Genomic DNA, 17,935 nt, shown 5'->3' on the forward strand with positions numbered 1-17,935 from the left:
TCTCCGCCTCCCGGCGCGCCGCGGCGCCCGCCACTGGCTAGACGCGTCGGTCTCACGATCCTCACTTCATGCGAGGAGCCAATGGCTGGGCCGCTTGGGATTCTTTCGCGTGAGTCACAGGAGGACGGCAGCAGCGCTGGCCAATCACCGCGCCCGAAGGGAGGGGCGGGATCCTTCTCTAGCCAATCACCAGCAAGAGGAACCGGCAGGCCCTTCTCGGTGCCATCCCCACGCCGGGAGGGGCTGATTCAAAGGCCGTAGCACCTGGTGGAGTTTGGGTGACGGCCGTTCCCGCGCGTCCGTCCAGGTGAGGGTCGCGAGGAGAGGCTCCTGCGCGCGCGCGCGGGGTGACGGGGGTGTCCGGCCCGAGCTTCCGGGCTGGAGGGGAGCGGGACGCCGACACCGGTGCTTAGTGCGCAGGGTGGGCGGGTAGAGGGAGCAGAAACGGGAGGGAACGACGTGAGATTAAGTGATGATGGGCTGAATTTGCCCTTTAAGACTTTACGGCCGTCGAGAGACGGGACGAGTTAGGAGACGCTTGCGGCGCCGGGGACAGTGATGGAAGTTTTACAAGCCCAGACTGTGCGGGCGGAGACCTGCTGTGCGTGGGCGTCGTGGGAGGTTTTGTGGGGTCGGGACGGGCCTTTCGGAGCAGGTTACTGCGGGCTGGCTGGGAGCTGACCCCGACGTGACCAGCGAGCGAACGCTTTATTCCTGAGCGGAGAGGACTGAAGCGCAGAAGGGGAGGGTAGCGACTCGAATACGAAGTGCGGGGAAGTGAAAATGAGGTGTGAGGCCGGTGGACGGGCCTGGCTGGGCGGGTCTTGTGTTGCTGCGGGGGTTAATTTTTACTCACTGGAGAGAAGAGCTGCTGGAACTTTAAAGGTTTGAAGAGGGTTGGCCAGGGTCTTTAGATCTATCTTGGCATTATGTGGTAGGGTACTTTAAGGACAAACGGGGAGCCAGGACACTCCAGGAATGAGGGAACTTGTCATGAGGGTTATCTAAGGCACAGGGTTGACACTGGCTGAAGTCAGTCAGTAAACTTCAAGCCTTCTGAGAATCCACAAATAATCTCTTACTTCTAAGGCGGGCTGTTAGTTTGCCCAAGCATGAGCAAAGAAAGTGATAATTCACTATTTCTCTCCCTTCTTAGTTGAGTTCAGTTGGCAACAGTGTATTCATCTCCTCCCTTGTGTTTGGAGAGTAAAGTTCTAGATTTTTATTAAACCAAATACCTATAAATTGGGAAAAAAGTTTAAACCCTCAAGCCAGGAGGCAAAATTAAGAGAGACTCAGAGCTTTTTGAGGTGACTAACCAGGTGATGTAACTCACCAGGTTTGGATGTAAAGGGGTGGGGGGCATTTGGGCAGAGTAGTGTTGACTTTCGTGTATCTCTGTCCTAACTAATGGGAGGAATCGGAATTTCAATTCAAGGGTGGCTAGAATTAGATTTTGGCTATCAGTATACAAAGAGGAAATCCTTGAGATCACCTAAGGTAATCTGCAGTCCTTAGGGGAAGGAAAGCCAAACCAGTTCTTGTTTCTCAAAAGTGTTCCCCACGGCCCCAAAAACTGCAAAGTGCTATGTCCTTTCTCAGTTCCTAGTTGAGTCTGTATAGCTGATGTTCTTCCTGTTCATTCCCTGTTCACAGCCCGCTACGACCCTCCTTTACTTTTTAAATATGGTGACACACCCCATCCTGTCCCTCTGCCGCAGGTCTCACTTGGAGTGGCAGCTTTCTCTGGCACTCTTTCCTGTTGCTCTTTGTTCTCTTGGCTGTTTCCAGTCCTTCTATTACTGTCAGATAATTTTATGATCACCTCACTGCTTCTCTGTGTTACTCACTAGATGCTGTGTTTTGTGAAGCCAGGTGTGAGGCAGCAGCTAGCACAGCACAAGCACGAGCAAAACCAGTGATTCACCTGTGAATTCCAAGCAGCAAGGAAGGAACGAAGTATCAGATCTTCCGGACTGGTCACATGGTTGTTGGATTTGTCAGAAGAGAGCTCCAGTGTGATCTCAGCAAGAGCAAGCTCAGTGCAGTGATGAGAAATCGAGGCAGGTGGTGATGGCTGGAGAGCTAGCGGGAAAAGTGAACAGGACACCTGCATAGAAACTTAGGGGACTTGAGTGTATTTCCCTCTTATGATATTGATCATGTGTATTATTATTTATGATCATAGTATAGCAGTGGTTGAGGCTTAAGGCTTCCCAATGCCCCAGTGAGCATTTCGGTAAAAGTTGCTTAATCTTTTAAACTTCAGTTTTCATCTAGAAGATGGGTAGTAAAAGTACCTGCCTTATGAAGAGTATGGTAAGAATTAAAATCCATAGAGTTCACATGCCCTTAGAACACAGTTCTTGGCATATAAGAAGTGCTCATAATTGTTAGCTTCTTGTAGCTAATATATTTCACATGCCTCTATTCTTGACTCATCAGAAGAACTATTGTTACTCTCCCCCCTCCCCCATTATTGAGGTTTAATTGATGAAAATGTTAGGTCTAGGTGATTTGGTATACATTATGAAAAGACTTCCTACCATCAAGTTACTTTTGTTGCTCTTTATCTTTTGTCAGTGATAAAACTGAAGCTCAGAGAGGTTGCAAGACTTGCCTAAAGGCACCCAGTTTATCAGTGGCATTGAAAGATGAGGACAGTTGTTTGGATTTATAATCTCATGGGCAACCAGCTGGTGAGTGGGAAACTGGATTGCCAGGGGCTGAGTCGTGGGAGGAGAGCTCAGCTGCCAGAGGTGTTCTGGTAAGCTCTTCTTTGAGAAGGAAGTAGATTAGCTCAGAGGAATGGCCACTTGAGGGAGAGGCGACAGGTGTTCAGAAAACCTCTCAAGAAAGGAAGATTTATATTTAAACTTGAGAGACTGGACTCCCAGAGGAGGGAGAGATGAACAAAAGTAAGTGACAGGTAAAATCTTGATGAGTCAGATGAGAAAACAAGACCTCTCAGAGGAGATGGTAAGTGAGCCAAGGGAAATTTTAAACTTGGTGTGGCACAGGATGTGCCACAGGCTTCCATAGTCTGAGTCATTTGAGAATGAGTAGAACAAAGAAAGGATGCCCAGTGAACTTGGATGGCAGATGAAGTTGGCCACACTTCTAGTATCTTCTGTGAGAAGGAATGAAGTGCATTCATTTTGACTTGTGAGGTATTGGAATATTCTTCAAAGATAATGCTCATGTGTTATGATGCCTGTGGCCCCAAGTGGTCACCTGTAGCAATACCAGGTGCTAGGAAACTTTGGAAGATTTTTGTTTGCAGGCCCGTTTCTGTAGAGGTGTGAAATGGAGCTGCTGGTTTGTTTCTTGAGCATTTGCATTTCTTTTTCTGTAGATGGCCTGGGTCATCTTTTCTACTTGATTTTCAGTCACTTTCTAATGCACACTTTGCAGCCCCTTGTCACATGTTGAGAATATTTTTTCCAGTTTCTCGTTTCATCTTTGACTTTATCATTTTTGTATTCCCCAGCGAGAAAACTTCATTTTTATGTAATCTTGTTTGGCAGGCTTTTTCCCTACAGATTGGTTTGGTTTTAAATTAGTTTTAAATCCCACCACCACTTATTTAAAATGACAAATTTTTAACATGGAAACCACACTAAAGTCTTTAAAACTAGTTCACAACTCTTGATCCATTGCTGGTCTTTTAGATCCTGCTGTAGAAGGCCTGCTCGGGCTTCTCAATCCATAGTTTCAAATGGAACTGAGATACTCACATTTCCTTACTACTTGTTACTTGTAAAGACTTAGAATTTTGTTTGACTTTGTTTGCTTATTTCTTTGTATTTACAGAATTGGAGGGCGGCCTGCAGAGATTTGGAAAATGGCAGCAAATGAAAGTGTCAGCATCTTTAGCTCAGCATTCCTGGCTGTGGAATATGCAGATTCTCTTCTCCCTGAGAATCCCCTGCAAGAACCATTTAAAAATGCTTGGAACTACATGTTGAATAATTATACAAAGTTCCAGATTGCAACATGGGGATCCCTGATCGTCCATGAAGCCCTTTATTTCTTATTCTGTTTACCTGGATTTTTGTTTCAATTTATACCATACATGAAAAAGTACAAAATCCAAAAGGTGAGTGTGATATACTTGCAGTGAATTGTTACCATTATTTTCACTGAATATTTTAAAAGCAAATGTAACTTTTCAGAGACTCAAGATCAGGGCTGACCAGTAGAAATACAAGGAAGGAACATGTGATTTAAAAATCTCTAGTAAAGTACATAAAAAGACATCAGAAAATTAATTTGTATCATCTATTTGACATAGTGAATCTGTTATTTCAATAGGTATTCAGAAGTGAAATGTTTAATGAAATATTTAATATTCTTATTCTCATAACAAGTCGTCAAAATCTGGTGTGTATTTTGCACTAAATGGAGTTCCCCTCCATTTAGGCCAGAAGTATTTATATGTTCACCAGCCACTGTTGCTGTTTGCTTCCATATGGGGCTGTGCGACTCTAGATCATTATCGATCATGTTTCAAGAAAAAATTGTGAAATTGCGCTTCAGGTACATATATTTATATTATTTAAGTTTACAGATTCTACTTGGTAGACTAGCTGGACAGGAAAGTTGTGGGGATTTATGGGGATTTTGCAGCTCATCCCAACCCCAGATATCTCAGCCTCTCAGTGTACGTTAATATTCTAAGACTTTGATCAGGGCTGTTAAAGTTCTGTGTTTTCCCTAAATGTGTGGTGGTAGTTCTCTAACTATCTGTGTCACCTTAGCAAGGAGGTGGTGTTCTTCGTCATCTCTGGGTATTTGTTCTAAAGTACTAATCTTGAGAGCCTCGGTGTGAGCCAAGGTATTGAGATGTGCACGTGCCTCTTCTCAGTGTTGCAACAAAGCAGTGAACACTATTGATAAGCGCACCAATGAGCTTGCATGCTTGCCAGGAGGGAATCTGGACCAGCTTACTAGAGAGAGGTGACTTACTAGCCCTGATATACCAGACTGGAATGCAAGGACACCCAGACCTGTGGAAAGTAGACGTCTCGAGCATACTGGTCTTTGGAGGCTAATCAGTCATGGTCTGGGTGGGAGGCCATCTCTTTCTTTGTCTTGCTCAGTCTGGACGCTTCCTGACCTCTCCCAGTGTCACTTTAAGCAAGTACCAACATTGATTCTCCCTGGGCAGAGAGTGCAGGGGTCAAGTCACTACATATCTAGCAAAAGGGCTAAGGGGGAAGAAATTAAAGAGAATGGGCCCAAAGGAGAGCATCCTGTTGCCTATGACATATTGATTCCAAAATGCTTTTTAGACCAGGGCCTGCTTTGGAAAGGTAGAATCATTCTGGGAGAACACTGCCAGGTGACTGGAAGCATCAATTTACCTGGGTAATAAAGGCCTCAGCAGTTGGGGGAGGGGGTCCTGACCCTAACTTTAGCACAGCTTAGCACAATTTCTCCTCTGAAATTCCTCATAAACGAATTGAATGACCAGTGGCAGCAAAGACTGGCCAAATTATTCCTGCTATATGCTTCTTGTTTTGTTTGAAATCATTGAGTGTTAAGCCTGGGTTTGTCTAGAACAATTCCTTCACCTGTTTTAAGTAGTGATAAAAGTTGTCAGGAGGCCCTCCCTGGTGGCGCAGTGGGTTAAAGCACTGCACTGAGAAGCTAAAGCCACTTCCGCATGAGTTTGATTCCCGCCTGCCCCGGAGGTGATCCACATGGCGTGGCAGACCTCTCTTGACCCGCCCACTGCTCCCCTCAGCAGTGTACTTCGCCGATCTGCCTGTTCTGCTCCCTACTCTGTCTCGGGTGAAGCCTCTCATCCTCTGCATCTCTGGCAGTTCTGTATGTACCCCAGTTCTGTATGTACAAATAAATAAATCTTTAAAAAAAAAAAAGTTGTCAGGAGCTTAGAAACTACTGTAGAATTCATTTAGCAGAAGAAATGAATAGAATCAAGGTATTATTGAAACATTGGGAAAAATGGCCCTTCACTTGCCAGACTAAACTGATTGCAGAGGCCCATGCTAAATACTGTGATTTTTTCCTTCATAGGATAAGCCAGAAACATGGGAAGGCCAGTGGAAATGTTTTAAAGTTATTCTCTTCAATCACTTTTGTATCCAGCTCCCTTTGATTTGTGGAACCTATTATTTTACAGAATATTTCAATATTCCTTATGATTGGGAAAGAATGCCGAGATGGTATGTAATAAGTAGATGATTTTTATACTCAGTCATGATTCTGTGACCTAGTTTAGCTCTATTTAGTGTTTCTCTCTTTTAATTTGGTCAGTATTTGTATAAATAAAATACAGAATGTGAACCACTGTAGAAAGTTAAAACATTTTTGTATCTTTAATGTAATATTTTACTTCAGTTTCTTGCACAGACATTTCTGTAGCATGCTTTTTATGAAGGTGTACAGAAAGGTGCTTATGCTAAGAAAAAACATTATATTTTAACTCTAAAGTAAATTTTTAAAATGAGGGAAAAGTTTGTGAGATTTATACAAATTGTATCTGTGCAATCATATAACCTGAGTGAGCACAAGTCTTCAACTGTCTGTTCCTGATACCCAACTACATATATACCAATATAGATAGACATTTTCTACGTAATATATATTCAGCATATGAGCATGCAAACTGTGCATTTGTATATAAAATACAAGTGATGATTTGACTATTACTAGTCTTGGTTTAAGTCCTTCAGTAATAATTGCCCTTGTCTTGGACTTTGGAGTTGTTTCTTCACTCTGACTTCATATATAACAACTAGAATTGGTGTACCCCTAAGTGAGATAGTGCTACTGGGTAGCTCATAGTTTTGAGAATTTGTTGCTCAAGCTCTCCAGCTAGGTCAACCTGGTAAGTGGGTATTTGATTTCATGTAATATCTCAAGCAGCAATCCCAAGTACAAGTCTAGACTGCTTCAGTAAAAGTTGTTTCATGATCATTTCATTGTTTTTCTCTTAAAGGTACATGCTTTTGGGACAGTGCTTTCTCTGCGCAGTGATTGAGGATACCTGGCATTACTTCATCCATAGACTCTTACACCACAAAAAACTATATAGACATATTCATAAAGTACATCATGAATATCAGGTAAGTTAGAATGAGATTTAATGCACTTCTTTTTCTATTGGAGACACACATTCATCATTTCTATCCCCTCGGTTTTCTTTCCTTTGGCATAATTGTAAAGAACACCATACGCATGCAAACACAAAACTGGTTCTACAAAAGCTCGTTAGTATTGAATTTCATAGTACCTGGAGATATGAAAGGAAGATGGAGCAGGTCACCCAGATTCCCACCTTTGTGACTGAGCTCTGTCCTGACGCGGTGGGGCATCTGGCCTGCAGTTGAGGCTCCAGGGTCATGCGAGTGGGACGGGAGAACTTCTAAAACAGTTGCTGCCTTAGTTTTTGCACACTCTCACCACATTGCTAACGTACACAAAAGTAGTCTTTTTTCTCCACCCTCCTCACAACTGCTTTGATGACGTGCTGTCTGCCTGGCTGTGTCTTATGTTTTGCATGCCTCCTGTTTGTGTGGTATTCTAAATCAGACTCCCCTTTTTTTGGTAGAAATCTAGGTGTTTAAACCACAATCAGTTCAAGTCAGTTGCTTAGTGCCTCTACCTTAAACCATTAAAAACAGTAGCTCAGGTGGTTTTAAGAACACCCCTAGACATTTTGGTGTTTTGTAGGATCAGGAAGATATTTTTATTGAAAAATTCATCATTGTTTTTATATTTAAACTAGATATATAATTGCAGTACAAATGAAACAGTATGGATTTATAAAACTGCTTGCATACATAAATTAGAAGATATGTGTCAGTCAGGAATCTCCAGAGAAACAGAATTAATGGGACATACACACAAAAGAGGTTTATTTTAAGGAATTGACTCATGTATTTGTGGGGCTGGCAGGTTTGATAGTTGTAGACCAAAAGCTGGAATTCCAGTGAGTCAGTATTACGCACAATGGAATACTACTCAGCGGTCAAAAACTAAACTCATACCATTCACAGCAGCATGGATGGAGCTGAAAGGGACCATATTCGATGAAATAAGCCAGAAGGAAAAAAAATATCAGATTGTTTCACTTAAAGGAGGAATATAGGGGAAACAGATAAGGGGTCAGGGGGGAAAAGACAATACTAATAAATAAAAGAACAAAATAACAGACAACTATAAATCAGAGACATTCTGCTGGGGTGGGCAGGGAAAAGGATCAAAACAGTTGGGAAGAGCACAGAGGACGATGGTGACGGTACAGGAATAAATTGGATATATAGAAAACCTCAGTCTTTGCTTTCAAGAGCTTAACAGATTAAATGAAGCCACCTGCCCGATGGAGGGTGATTCTTGTTTACTGAGCTTAATGTCAGTCACATCTAAAAAATACCTTCACAGCAACATCTAAACTAAGGATTTTGATCATCAGTCAGGCGTTGTAGACACGCCCAGCTGACGTGTGATGTTAATCACCACAGTAATTCAAGGTGGTCTCTGTTTATTTTAGGCTCCATTTGGATTAGAAGCAGAATATGCACACCCCCTGGAAACTTTAATTCTTGGAACTGGATTTTTCATTGGAATCATGCTTCTATGTGATCATGTGATTTTACTCTGGGCATGGGTGACCGTTCGCTTGTTGGAAACTATTGATGTCCATAGGTAAGCTGAGGTTCTTACTCAAGTATAAAGGGTCATGAAATTTCTGTTGTCATGTCAGTACACTAAAAGGGGTAGTTAATCTTGTTAAGGTTGCTTTTAAGGAAGCAAAACAATCATTGGTTCAAGATAATCATAAAAGTTAAAATAATAGAGAGTTTTTTTACATTCCGGTCTATGGCTACTGTCTTTTTTTTTTTTTTGAAGATTTATTTATTTATGCATACAGAAGTGGGGTACAGGTCAGAGGTGCAGGGGTGGCAAGAGGATTCATCTGCAGAATAGGCACATCTATGAGGTATACTGCTGAGGGGAGCAGCGGGTAGGTCAGGAGAGGTGTGCTGCGCCATGTGGTCACCTCTGGGGCAGGGATCGAACTCATGCTGAAGTAGCTTTAGCTTCTCAGTGCTGTGCTTTAACGTACTGCACCACCAGGGAGGGCCCGGCTACTGTCATTTTTATAGTAAGAATATATAGTAATGTATTATTTGATCAAATGAAATAAAATTTTGATAATTACTACAACATGATCCTCCAGCAGGGTCTGTATTTAGTTTACCCATCATTTTCTTTATGGCTTGGGGCTTTCTGAAACACTGTGTGGGTGAAAATATTTGAATTATCTTAACATTTTGCTAAGTGAAATAGCATAATTCAGGACCAACACTTATATCCTCTGATGAACCAAAACATAACTTTTACTTGGAAATAAATGATGAAAAATTCCACCTTCACTGACTTTTCTAACACGATGAAAGCGCTCTTTGTAATACATATTTTTCACATGCTTGCTTCTGATTGGAATACATTTTGTGGTAAATGATTTCTGTTGAATGCCTTTTAAAATGCCCAGTTGTCCTAATTGTTCATTATTTTAAAACCATTCTATATTTGTTGCATTTTGACCTGGGACTTACCACTATATCAATGAAAACAGAATAATACATTGTAGGAATTAGTTTGAAACCAATGAAGGAGAAAAATTAGTGCTTCCAGTCCTAGACAGAGAATATACTAGATAAGTTAGGTCCTACTCATTCTTTCTTTCCTTCCATTTTTCATTTTTCTTTTCTTCCCTCTAAGTCTCCTAAAGGGATGGAGAAATGGGGGTGATTTGGGCCAGTATTGTGGCAACTGGGTCTTAAATTTCTGGCTCTAAATAAGCAGGACACATGGGACTCTGAAATCATATAGTGCCTCCCGCCTGCACTATAGAAAGCATGCTGGTATTTAATTAATCATGAGACATTTAATTCTAGCTTGTCATTGTCAGAAAAGTAATAGAAGTTCTACACAGTGATTCTTTTATGTAACCTTCTTCATGCTTGATACTAATTTCATATAACTTTTCCTAAAAGACATGTAGTATGAACATTATAGACTATGGTGAGAAAGCATGAAATAGAAAAGTAATTCTTGAAAATCTGTGTCTTAAAGATTCATCACTTTGACACCCTTGCCTATCCCCTGAAGATTCATTGGTAGGTAGATATAAAGTGTGTAATTTCCATAGATATTTCAAGATTAAAAATCTGTAAAGTGGTTTCTTCAGTATGTACCATTTCACCTAAGTTTTTGTCTTTTGTAAACATGTCAGAAATAAAGTGACATAGGTACAGTAGAAAGTTACTTGAATTTGTTAGTGAACATATGACTATCAATAAAAATGTCAGTTGAGGTGTTCTGATTTCTCTCCTTTAATGATCATCTATATCATTCTCATTTCAGTGGCTACTATATTCCGATCAACCCTTTAAACCTCATCCCTTTCTACGCTGGTTCTCGGCATCATGATTTTCACCACATGAACTTCGTAGGAAACTACGCCTCAACATTTACGTGGTGGGATAAACTTCTTGGAACAGAATCTCAATATGCTGCCTACAAAGAAAAGATGAAGAAGCTTGAGAAAAAGACTGAGTAAATATTTCATATAAACCTTTCTGAAGATTTTCCTGACTCAAAAAGCTAGTAGCTAACATTGCTTCTGGGGATCAGAAATAAGCATGTGTGTTGGCTGCTAAGTGATTAGAAGACCATTAATTATCTTTAATTATCTTCCTAGTGGGAACTTTTTCTACTTTACATACAAGTTCTGTATGTGTAGAAATAAGCAAATATTTAAGTATAATTTTCATGAGCCTTTTTTAAAGACCAGGTTGCTGACCTTATCAAAAGGCTTTAAGTAATGAAAGAAGTATTAATCTGTCCTTCCCACCAGTAATACAACAGGCCTAGTATTGAATTTGGTCTTGAAGTCTTAAATATAGAGTGGTCCAAACACTTAGAAGTGTGTTGACCTCATATTGAATTTCAAATATTTTTTGAATTTGCTTAAAGATCAGAATACCATGGTCGAGTGAAGTCAGTTGATAGTGTGAGTGAGGCCCTGGCCCAGGGGAGCTGGCACCAGGAATAACCACTCTTGTCTGGGGCTGACCAATTCAGAGTGATTCTCTTTCTTGAAGAAATCCTTTTTGATCACAGCGTACTACTGGCATCTATAAATTAAGGCATTTTTGTGCCCATCTGAGTGAAGTATTTTCAAAGTCAAATGGTTTTCGGGTTACTTGAATTTTTTGAAATATGGAGCTTTATTTACCCTTTCATTTATATATATCAAGTTACATTATACTTAAAGCTGTGTCTTGGAATTTTGTGAACTGACTTGGTATCTTTGCACTTGGAGCTGTTAAAATAAATGATTTTTGTCTGATTATTTGGTTTCCAGTTTTGAACATCAGCTGCCACCTTTTAGTCTTACAAGGATAACTGTGGAAATCCTTAAGTGATTAAGTCTTGGGGGGAAGTGTTTTTAAGTGTTTCATAGCGAAATGTTTTTTGCAGCTTCAATATTTATTTTATTTCCAGTATTACATTTGGGTATTGTGAGAAATTCCATTGACCTAAGACAGTGGAGGATATCAAAGTAGCTCTTCCTCTGCTTAGAAAAATGTGTATTTTCTGTTCCAGAGGGAAAAATAGAACTAAAGTTTATAGGGCTGGTTGGATCTCCAGTTGGTAGATTCTAACTCAGGGGTTGATAATTCTTGCTATATGGTGATACCAAATTGCTATTTTTAAAAACATGGAGCAAATTTCTGATGTCGTTTTTTTTTTTTTTGAAAACTTAATTCAGTAAAGAAGTTCTGATCAGTATTCAAGAAGATAGAACTGACAGTTTTTGCTGGCACATTTTCTAACTTGTTTCTGATTCATATGGTCCTTTTCATTCTCCCTTTCCGCAAGTGCATGTGTCTCATTAGTGCATGACGGAGGGGTGCCCAAACTTAAGGGGTGCTTGCTCAGAAAGGGACCTGGCCACTTGCGTGCACAAAGGCAAAGGAAACACACCTTTGTCTGAAAGATCTTTGGTAGAATTGGTGTGCGTAGGGAGAAGAAAGGATTTCAAACAACAGCAAACTCTGAAGATTATGCATCCTCTCGCTGGTAAGTGCCCAACCAAAGAGGCTTGCCCCAAAGCCAGACCTGAGGCCTGAAATTTTGCCACAAGAAAAACATAAGGCAGGTCCAGAGAACTGGGACAGAAGGAGAAAGAAAATTCAAAATAAATCTCAGAGTCCACAGTGTGTCTGCTGAGGACTAAGAATCGTCTCCTTGTGTGTCTCTCTCCTCAATGTATCTACATATCTCTCTTCCATGTGTGTATTTAACGAACATGTTAGCTTTTCTCATATAACAGTTTGGGCACTGTACTTAAAGTGGTGATGTTTAATTTAAAAATACCTGTAGCAGTTTTTTTTGTCTACTTTTCTCTCTACCGAATACTGAGGAATGCGTAGAAATCTTAGTGAAAGGTGACTCCCTTTCAGTATATGGAGAGAGTGACATCTACTGTTGGAAGTGGTGCTAGACATTTTAGCACATTCTAATTCACTGTTTGCTAGTTCACTTCCCTGAGCACTTGCTGTGCAACTTGAGTTACGCTGTGCGTTTTCATTGCATGATCCCATTTAAGCCTGACGTAAATGGTGTTTTCTACAGTTATAGGTGAGGGAATTGTCTGAAAGAGGTTATGTTACTCAAGATCACAGCCAGTGTTTCTACTTCGGAAGCCATTTTTGTTGCTACTAGGATCACTACAATAGAGACTTTTCACAAACAGCAAGCAACGTTTCACTTACGTGTATAATCTTTTAAAAGAGGAGAGATATTTGAAAGTGTTAGCCATTTGCCACTCAGAAAGTGGTTAGACTCATAACTTTTTTTTTTTTAGGATTTATTTATCAATGCATACAGGACTGGTGATCAGGCCAGAGGTACAGGGGCGGTGAGAGGATTCACCAGAGACAGAGTGGGGAGCAGAACAGACCAACTGACAAAGTACACTGCTGAGGGGAGCAGTGGGTTGGTCAGGAGAGGTCTGCCACGCCTTGTGGATCACCTCTGGGATAGGCGGGTATTGAACTCATGTTGCAGTGGCTTTAGCTTCTTAGTGCTGTGCTTTAACCGGCTGTGCCACCAGGGAGGGCCCCAGACTTCTTTTTAAATTACCTGAACTAAGATTCTGTCTTTTAGCACTCAACAGTGAGATGAAGATAAATGGGAAGAATACAAAAGTCCACAGTACATTTGATTGTACTCTGGGGAATAACGGAAGAGCTTCCTTTGTTTCTTCAGTTATCTGGGATTTTACTAAAGTAGGAATTTGCAAACTTGACTTGACATGTGCTTAAGAATTACCTATAAGTGCCCTCCCAGGTGGCGCAGCGGGTTAAAGCATGAGTTTGATTCCCGCCTGCCCCGGAGGAGACCACATGGCGCGGCAGACCTCTCCTGACCTGCCCGCTGCTCCCTTCAGCAGTGTCCTTCGTTGATCTGCCTGTTCTGCTCCCCACTCTGTCCCTGGTGAATCCTCTCACCCTCCGCATCTCTGGCCTGTACCCCAGTTCTGTATGAATAAATAAATCTTTAAAAAATAAAAATTAAAAATGAATTACCTGTAATGCCATGTTTACATTTTTTTTTCCTGTGTATTCTGGTTAAAGGCCTTTGTTCCTTTAGAAAGGGATGAGTCTCTTATTAAATACCACAGACCCAGCCAGCACCTGAGTATTAACTCTTATAAAATGCAGGGTTCTGATTTCCATGCTTAAGTTCATGTCCCTGGGCTGGCAAAGGCGGTGTCTGAGTTCTTCAGGAGTGAGCTGTCAGGGTTGTGGCTCCGTCTCTGAGGATTTAATACCTCGTGAACATTTACTGGCAAATGGGTACTCTGGGAGGTGCTAAGAATCACCAGGGTATTGTGATGAAATGTTTTTGTGATACATACTGATCCTGAATGCTGCAAAGAAGCCTCGTGTCTAGGATATGAAGTCTTTAACTTTTCAAGAAGAGAGAAGCAGCAGGTAGGGTGGATCAGGCTCCAAGCCTCTGCAGGGAGGGCCTGTGGAAGAGAACCAGCCAGCACGCCAAGCGCAAGAGCTGCTCCCCCTAACTGCAGGGCGCCCTCCTTTGCATTATCAGACTCCTTTGCTTCAGACAACTGGAGAGCCTCTTCCTCTAAGCCTGTCTCTTCATCTACAAAGTGAAGCTATGGGTAGCCCCCATTTATTTGAAAGTTCTGCTTACACCACCTTTATGAAAGAGGTCAGTACCTATTTCTACCAAGAGGAAGAAAACCAATAAAAGGATTTTCACTTTTACAACATAAATGAAAATGGAAACGTTGGTTTTCAGCAGTTGTTCCAGAGGGGCCCGCAAGCGCCTGCCCGGAATGGCTTCGGAGGGGTGGGTGTGTCACGTCACTCCTGCGTTTACTGCATGTGCCTGCTGCTCTAGCCTTTATGTGTTATTTGGTAGGATTTGGTAGGTTATTCGGGGGTCTGGAAAGGCTCCAAATGCTTCCATATAAATGAACGAAAATTGCTTGCTTCTCACTTTAAGCCATTTCTACTCAGGAAAGTTCTACCTGTAATGACCTTTCCTAGAGCTTTGTGAGGATAAAGTAAGGTGCTCAGGCACCAAGCCAGTCTTCTCAGACTTTGCTTTTTCTGTATGTTGGTTCTAGAGTCTCTAAAGAAGATGTTTCCTGTCTCTGTTGAGGGAGAATGTGCAGACATCCTCGGTCTGGGGGTGGAGTCTGACCTTTTACATTCACATGGTTTCCCTCTGCATTTCTGTTTCTATATCTGAGTCCACATTTCTCCACTTACTCAAGACACCAGTCAAATTGGATTGGTACCCATCGTCATGACCTCGCCTCAACTAGATCTTCTGCAAAGTCATTTCCGAGTAAGTTCACAGTCACAGGTCCTAGTAGTTAGGACTTCAATATTGGAGGGCAGAGAGGACACATGATTCAACCTGCAAGAAACTGTGGCTATTATTTTCCCTGATTCTAAACAGAAGAGCAGACACCCTATAATCCTGACTATTTCTAAAGAAGCCAACACATTCTCTCTCTAAAACTAATTTTATATAAAATAACTACAGAGAAGATACTTTTCTACTTCCTCTGAGGTTGAATATTTACCTGGAAGGATCGGAGGGTTCCCACAGTTGCTGAAGAAGTTTCAGAAAGCTGTGTTCTTTGGTGGCCTTAAAAGTCACTTAATCGGCCCTCCCTGGTGGTGCAATGGGTTAACGCGCAGCTACTTCTGAAGAAGTTCAGTCCCCAGCCAGGGGGTGATCCACATGGCCCAGCAGACCTTTCCTGACCTGCCCGCTGCTTTCCTCAGCAGTGTTCTTCATCAGTCGGCCTGTTCTGCTGCACTCTGTCTCTGGTGAATCCTTTTACCATACCTGCACGTCTGGTCTGTCCCCTAGTTCTGTATGCATAAATAAATCTTTAAAAAAAAAAGTCATGTAGACCCTCCCTGGTGGCGCAGCAGGTTAAAGCACAGCACTAAGAAGCTAAAGCCACTTCAGCATGAGTTCGATCCTCACCTTGGAGGTGACCACATGGCGTGGCAGACCTCTCCTGACCCACCCACTGCTCCCCTCATCAGTGTACTTCCTTGATCTGCCTGTTCTGCTCCCCCACTCTGTCTCTGGTGAAGCCTCTCGCAGCCCCTGAGCCTCTGGCCTGTACCCCACTCCTGTATGTGTAAATAAATAAATCTTTAAAAAAAAATCATTTAATCATCTTAGATTTGAATTTTTTTTTTTAAATAGACATGTAAAAGACTGGAACCCGCAGCACAGTCTGTTAGGCAGCAGCAAACTTGTCCTATTTTTATTTATTTATTTATTTAACTTTTTTAAAGATTTATTTGTGCACACAGAAATGGGATACAGGCCAGAGGCTCAGGGGCCGTTAGAGGCTTCACCAGAGACAGAGTGGGGAGCAGAACAGGCAGATCGACGAAGTACACTGCTGAGGGGAGCAGCAGGCAGGTCAGGAGAGGTCTGCCACGCCATGTGGTCACCTCCGGGACAAGCGGGAATCGAACTCATGTGGAAGTGGCTTTCGCTTCTCAGTGCTGTGCTTTAACCCGCTGAGCCACCAGGGCGGGCCCTATTTTTTTAATTAATTAATTAATTAATTAATTAATTAATTAATTAATTAATGTTTGTTTTTATTTTAATTTTATTTTTTTTTGTTTGAAGCTCTGAGGCCCCAGGAAACGAACAGGGGCAGCTCAGACCTGGCTGGGTTTGCAGTCTGCCCCTGCTGCTTGCGGTCTGGTCTGTGTGTGCAGCCTTGGGCTCCTTACTCAACAGTCTTGACTTCTCTGTCTATCAGATGGGAATTGGTTGCCTTGCAAGATATTAAGAATTAAACGGGTCTTCTAAAACTCAGGAAAAGGACCACACATAATAGCAACAAATGTTACGAATTAAAGAAGGGAGCTGAGGCTTGACGTTCTGAATTACATGACTGTTTTTCATAAAAACTGTTAACCAGTGAGGGTCAAGGAACCGATGTTTGAGAACAATCATTCATTTCATTGGGAATTATTGCTTTTCCATGTGCATACCAGCTAATACAGCTTCTATTAACAAAAACAAACTTTAATTGTGGTAAGACTGGTTTACAACACTGTATGTGATTTAGAGGTACAGAATCACACCCTTCAGGTGTATTTAGCCACACTTTACCCACAAAGGCTCCCACAGGCCACTTTAGACCACTGGTCCCCTTAGTTCTTTCCCTAATTTATCCATACTTACCAAATGTTATTCTAGAAAATATAGTGGGTATGTATACTCAATCAATTGCTGTACATACCAAATGCACATTTTTAAACATAAAATATCAATAACTGTTACATATACTATAACCTAGCAAATTTATTTTTTAACGATTTATTTATGCATACAGAACTGGGGTACAAGCCAGAGACAATGGGGGAGAGTTGACAAGAGTCACCAGAGACAGAGTGGGGAACAGAGCAGGCAGATTGACCAAATACACCGCTGAGGGGAGCAGTGGGTGGGACAGGAGAGGTCTGTGGTGCCAGGTGGGTCAGCTCTCTGGCTGGAGATCAAGCTCTTAGTGCATTGGCTGCAGTTAAGCTTCATAGTGCTGTGCTTTAACCCCTTGTACCACCAGGGAGGGCCCTAACCTAGTAGATTTATTAAGAATAAAAACTTTGAAGGTGTGTTTTCCATTTGTTTGCAAATTTTATATCGAAATGGTGTTAATCAGTCATTTTAGTCTTATTTACATTAGTGTGAATAAATCATGTTTTATTTTGTAGCATCCTATACAATATCTCAAAAATGAAAATCCTTTCCTCCTGCGAGGAACACTATATTGTACTGAAACATGAGCTAATTCTGGAACTATTTGGCCCAGGGATAACTTAATGCTCAGACAATTTAGTCTACCAAAGTGAATGATATTCTTAAGTTTTGGTCATTCTGTTCCAGTTTGTGTTATCATTTGGCCCATGGGTATTCTCCAACCACCCTCAGTTGCTGCCTGAACCTTGCTTACTAGCAAGAATGTCTTAGACAAGACTGTGAGGACTTACTAACAGCTGTTCTCTAAAACACTGACTCAGTGTAGTGAGCATGAGCCAGAATATGGCAACAGTATTCTGAGACTCACTATTAAGAAATAGTTCCTTTTAGAAAAAAAAAATAATGAACAACTAACTATATACCAGAGACATTTTATGGGGGTGGAGTGGGGAATGGGATCAAAAACAGTGGGGGGCCTACCACGTGGAGACTAAAACCCACACTACTGGAAGACCATTGGATCAATGAGGAGATCAAGGATGAAATTAGAAAATACTTGGAGAAGAATGACAATGACGACACAAGTCTCCAAAACATATGGGACACATTA

General features: G+C 41.7%; 1 protein-coding gene across 1 annotated transcript; it reads left to right on the top strand.

Annotated features, from left to right (window-relative positions):
* The first annotated feature begins 214 nt into the window (after positions 1 to 214).
* MSMO1 (methylsterol monooxygenase 1) lies at positions 215 to 11,392 on the top strand. The gene is made up of 6 exons (XM_004682381.2): positions 215 to 307; positions 3,814 to 4,099; positions 6,043 to 6,191; positions 6,968 to 7,094; positions 8,522 to 8,676; positions 10,402 to 11,392. Exons 2-6 carry the CDS (start codon positions 3,845 to 3,847, stop codon positions 10,595 to 10,597), a joined length of 882 nt encoding a protein of 293 aa, XP_004682438.1. The 5' UTR covers positions 215 to 307; positions 3,814 to 3,844; the 3' UTR covers positions 10,598 to 11,392.
* Positions 11,393 to 17,935: the final 6,543 nt, after the last annotated feature.

Source organism: Condylura cristata, unplaced genomic scaffold (assembly GCF_000260355.1).
Source record: "Condylura cristata isolate star-nosed mole 26May11 unplaced genomic scaffold, ConCri1.0 scaffold00014, whole genome shotgun sequence".
Lineage (NCBI taxonomy): Eukaryota > Metazoa > Chordata > Mammalia > Eulipotyphla > Talpidae > Condylura > Condylura cristata.

Bases quoted from the DNA above. Each gene is read 5' to 3' on its own strand.
- MSMO1 (XM_004682381.2), top strand. From the start codon at position 3,845: ATGGCAGCAAATGAAAGTGTCAGCATCTTTAGCTCAGCATTCCTGGCT. The intron at 4,100-6,042 runs GTGAGTGTGATA...TTTCCTTCATAG, and splicing joins AAAAGTACAAAATCCAAAAG to GATAAGCCAGAAACATGGGA. The intron at 7,095-8,521 runs GTAAGTTAGAAT...TGTTTATTTTAG, and splicing joins AAGTACATCATGAATATCAG to GCTCCATTTGGATTAGAAGC.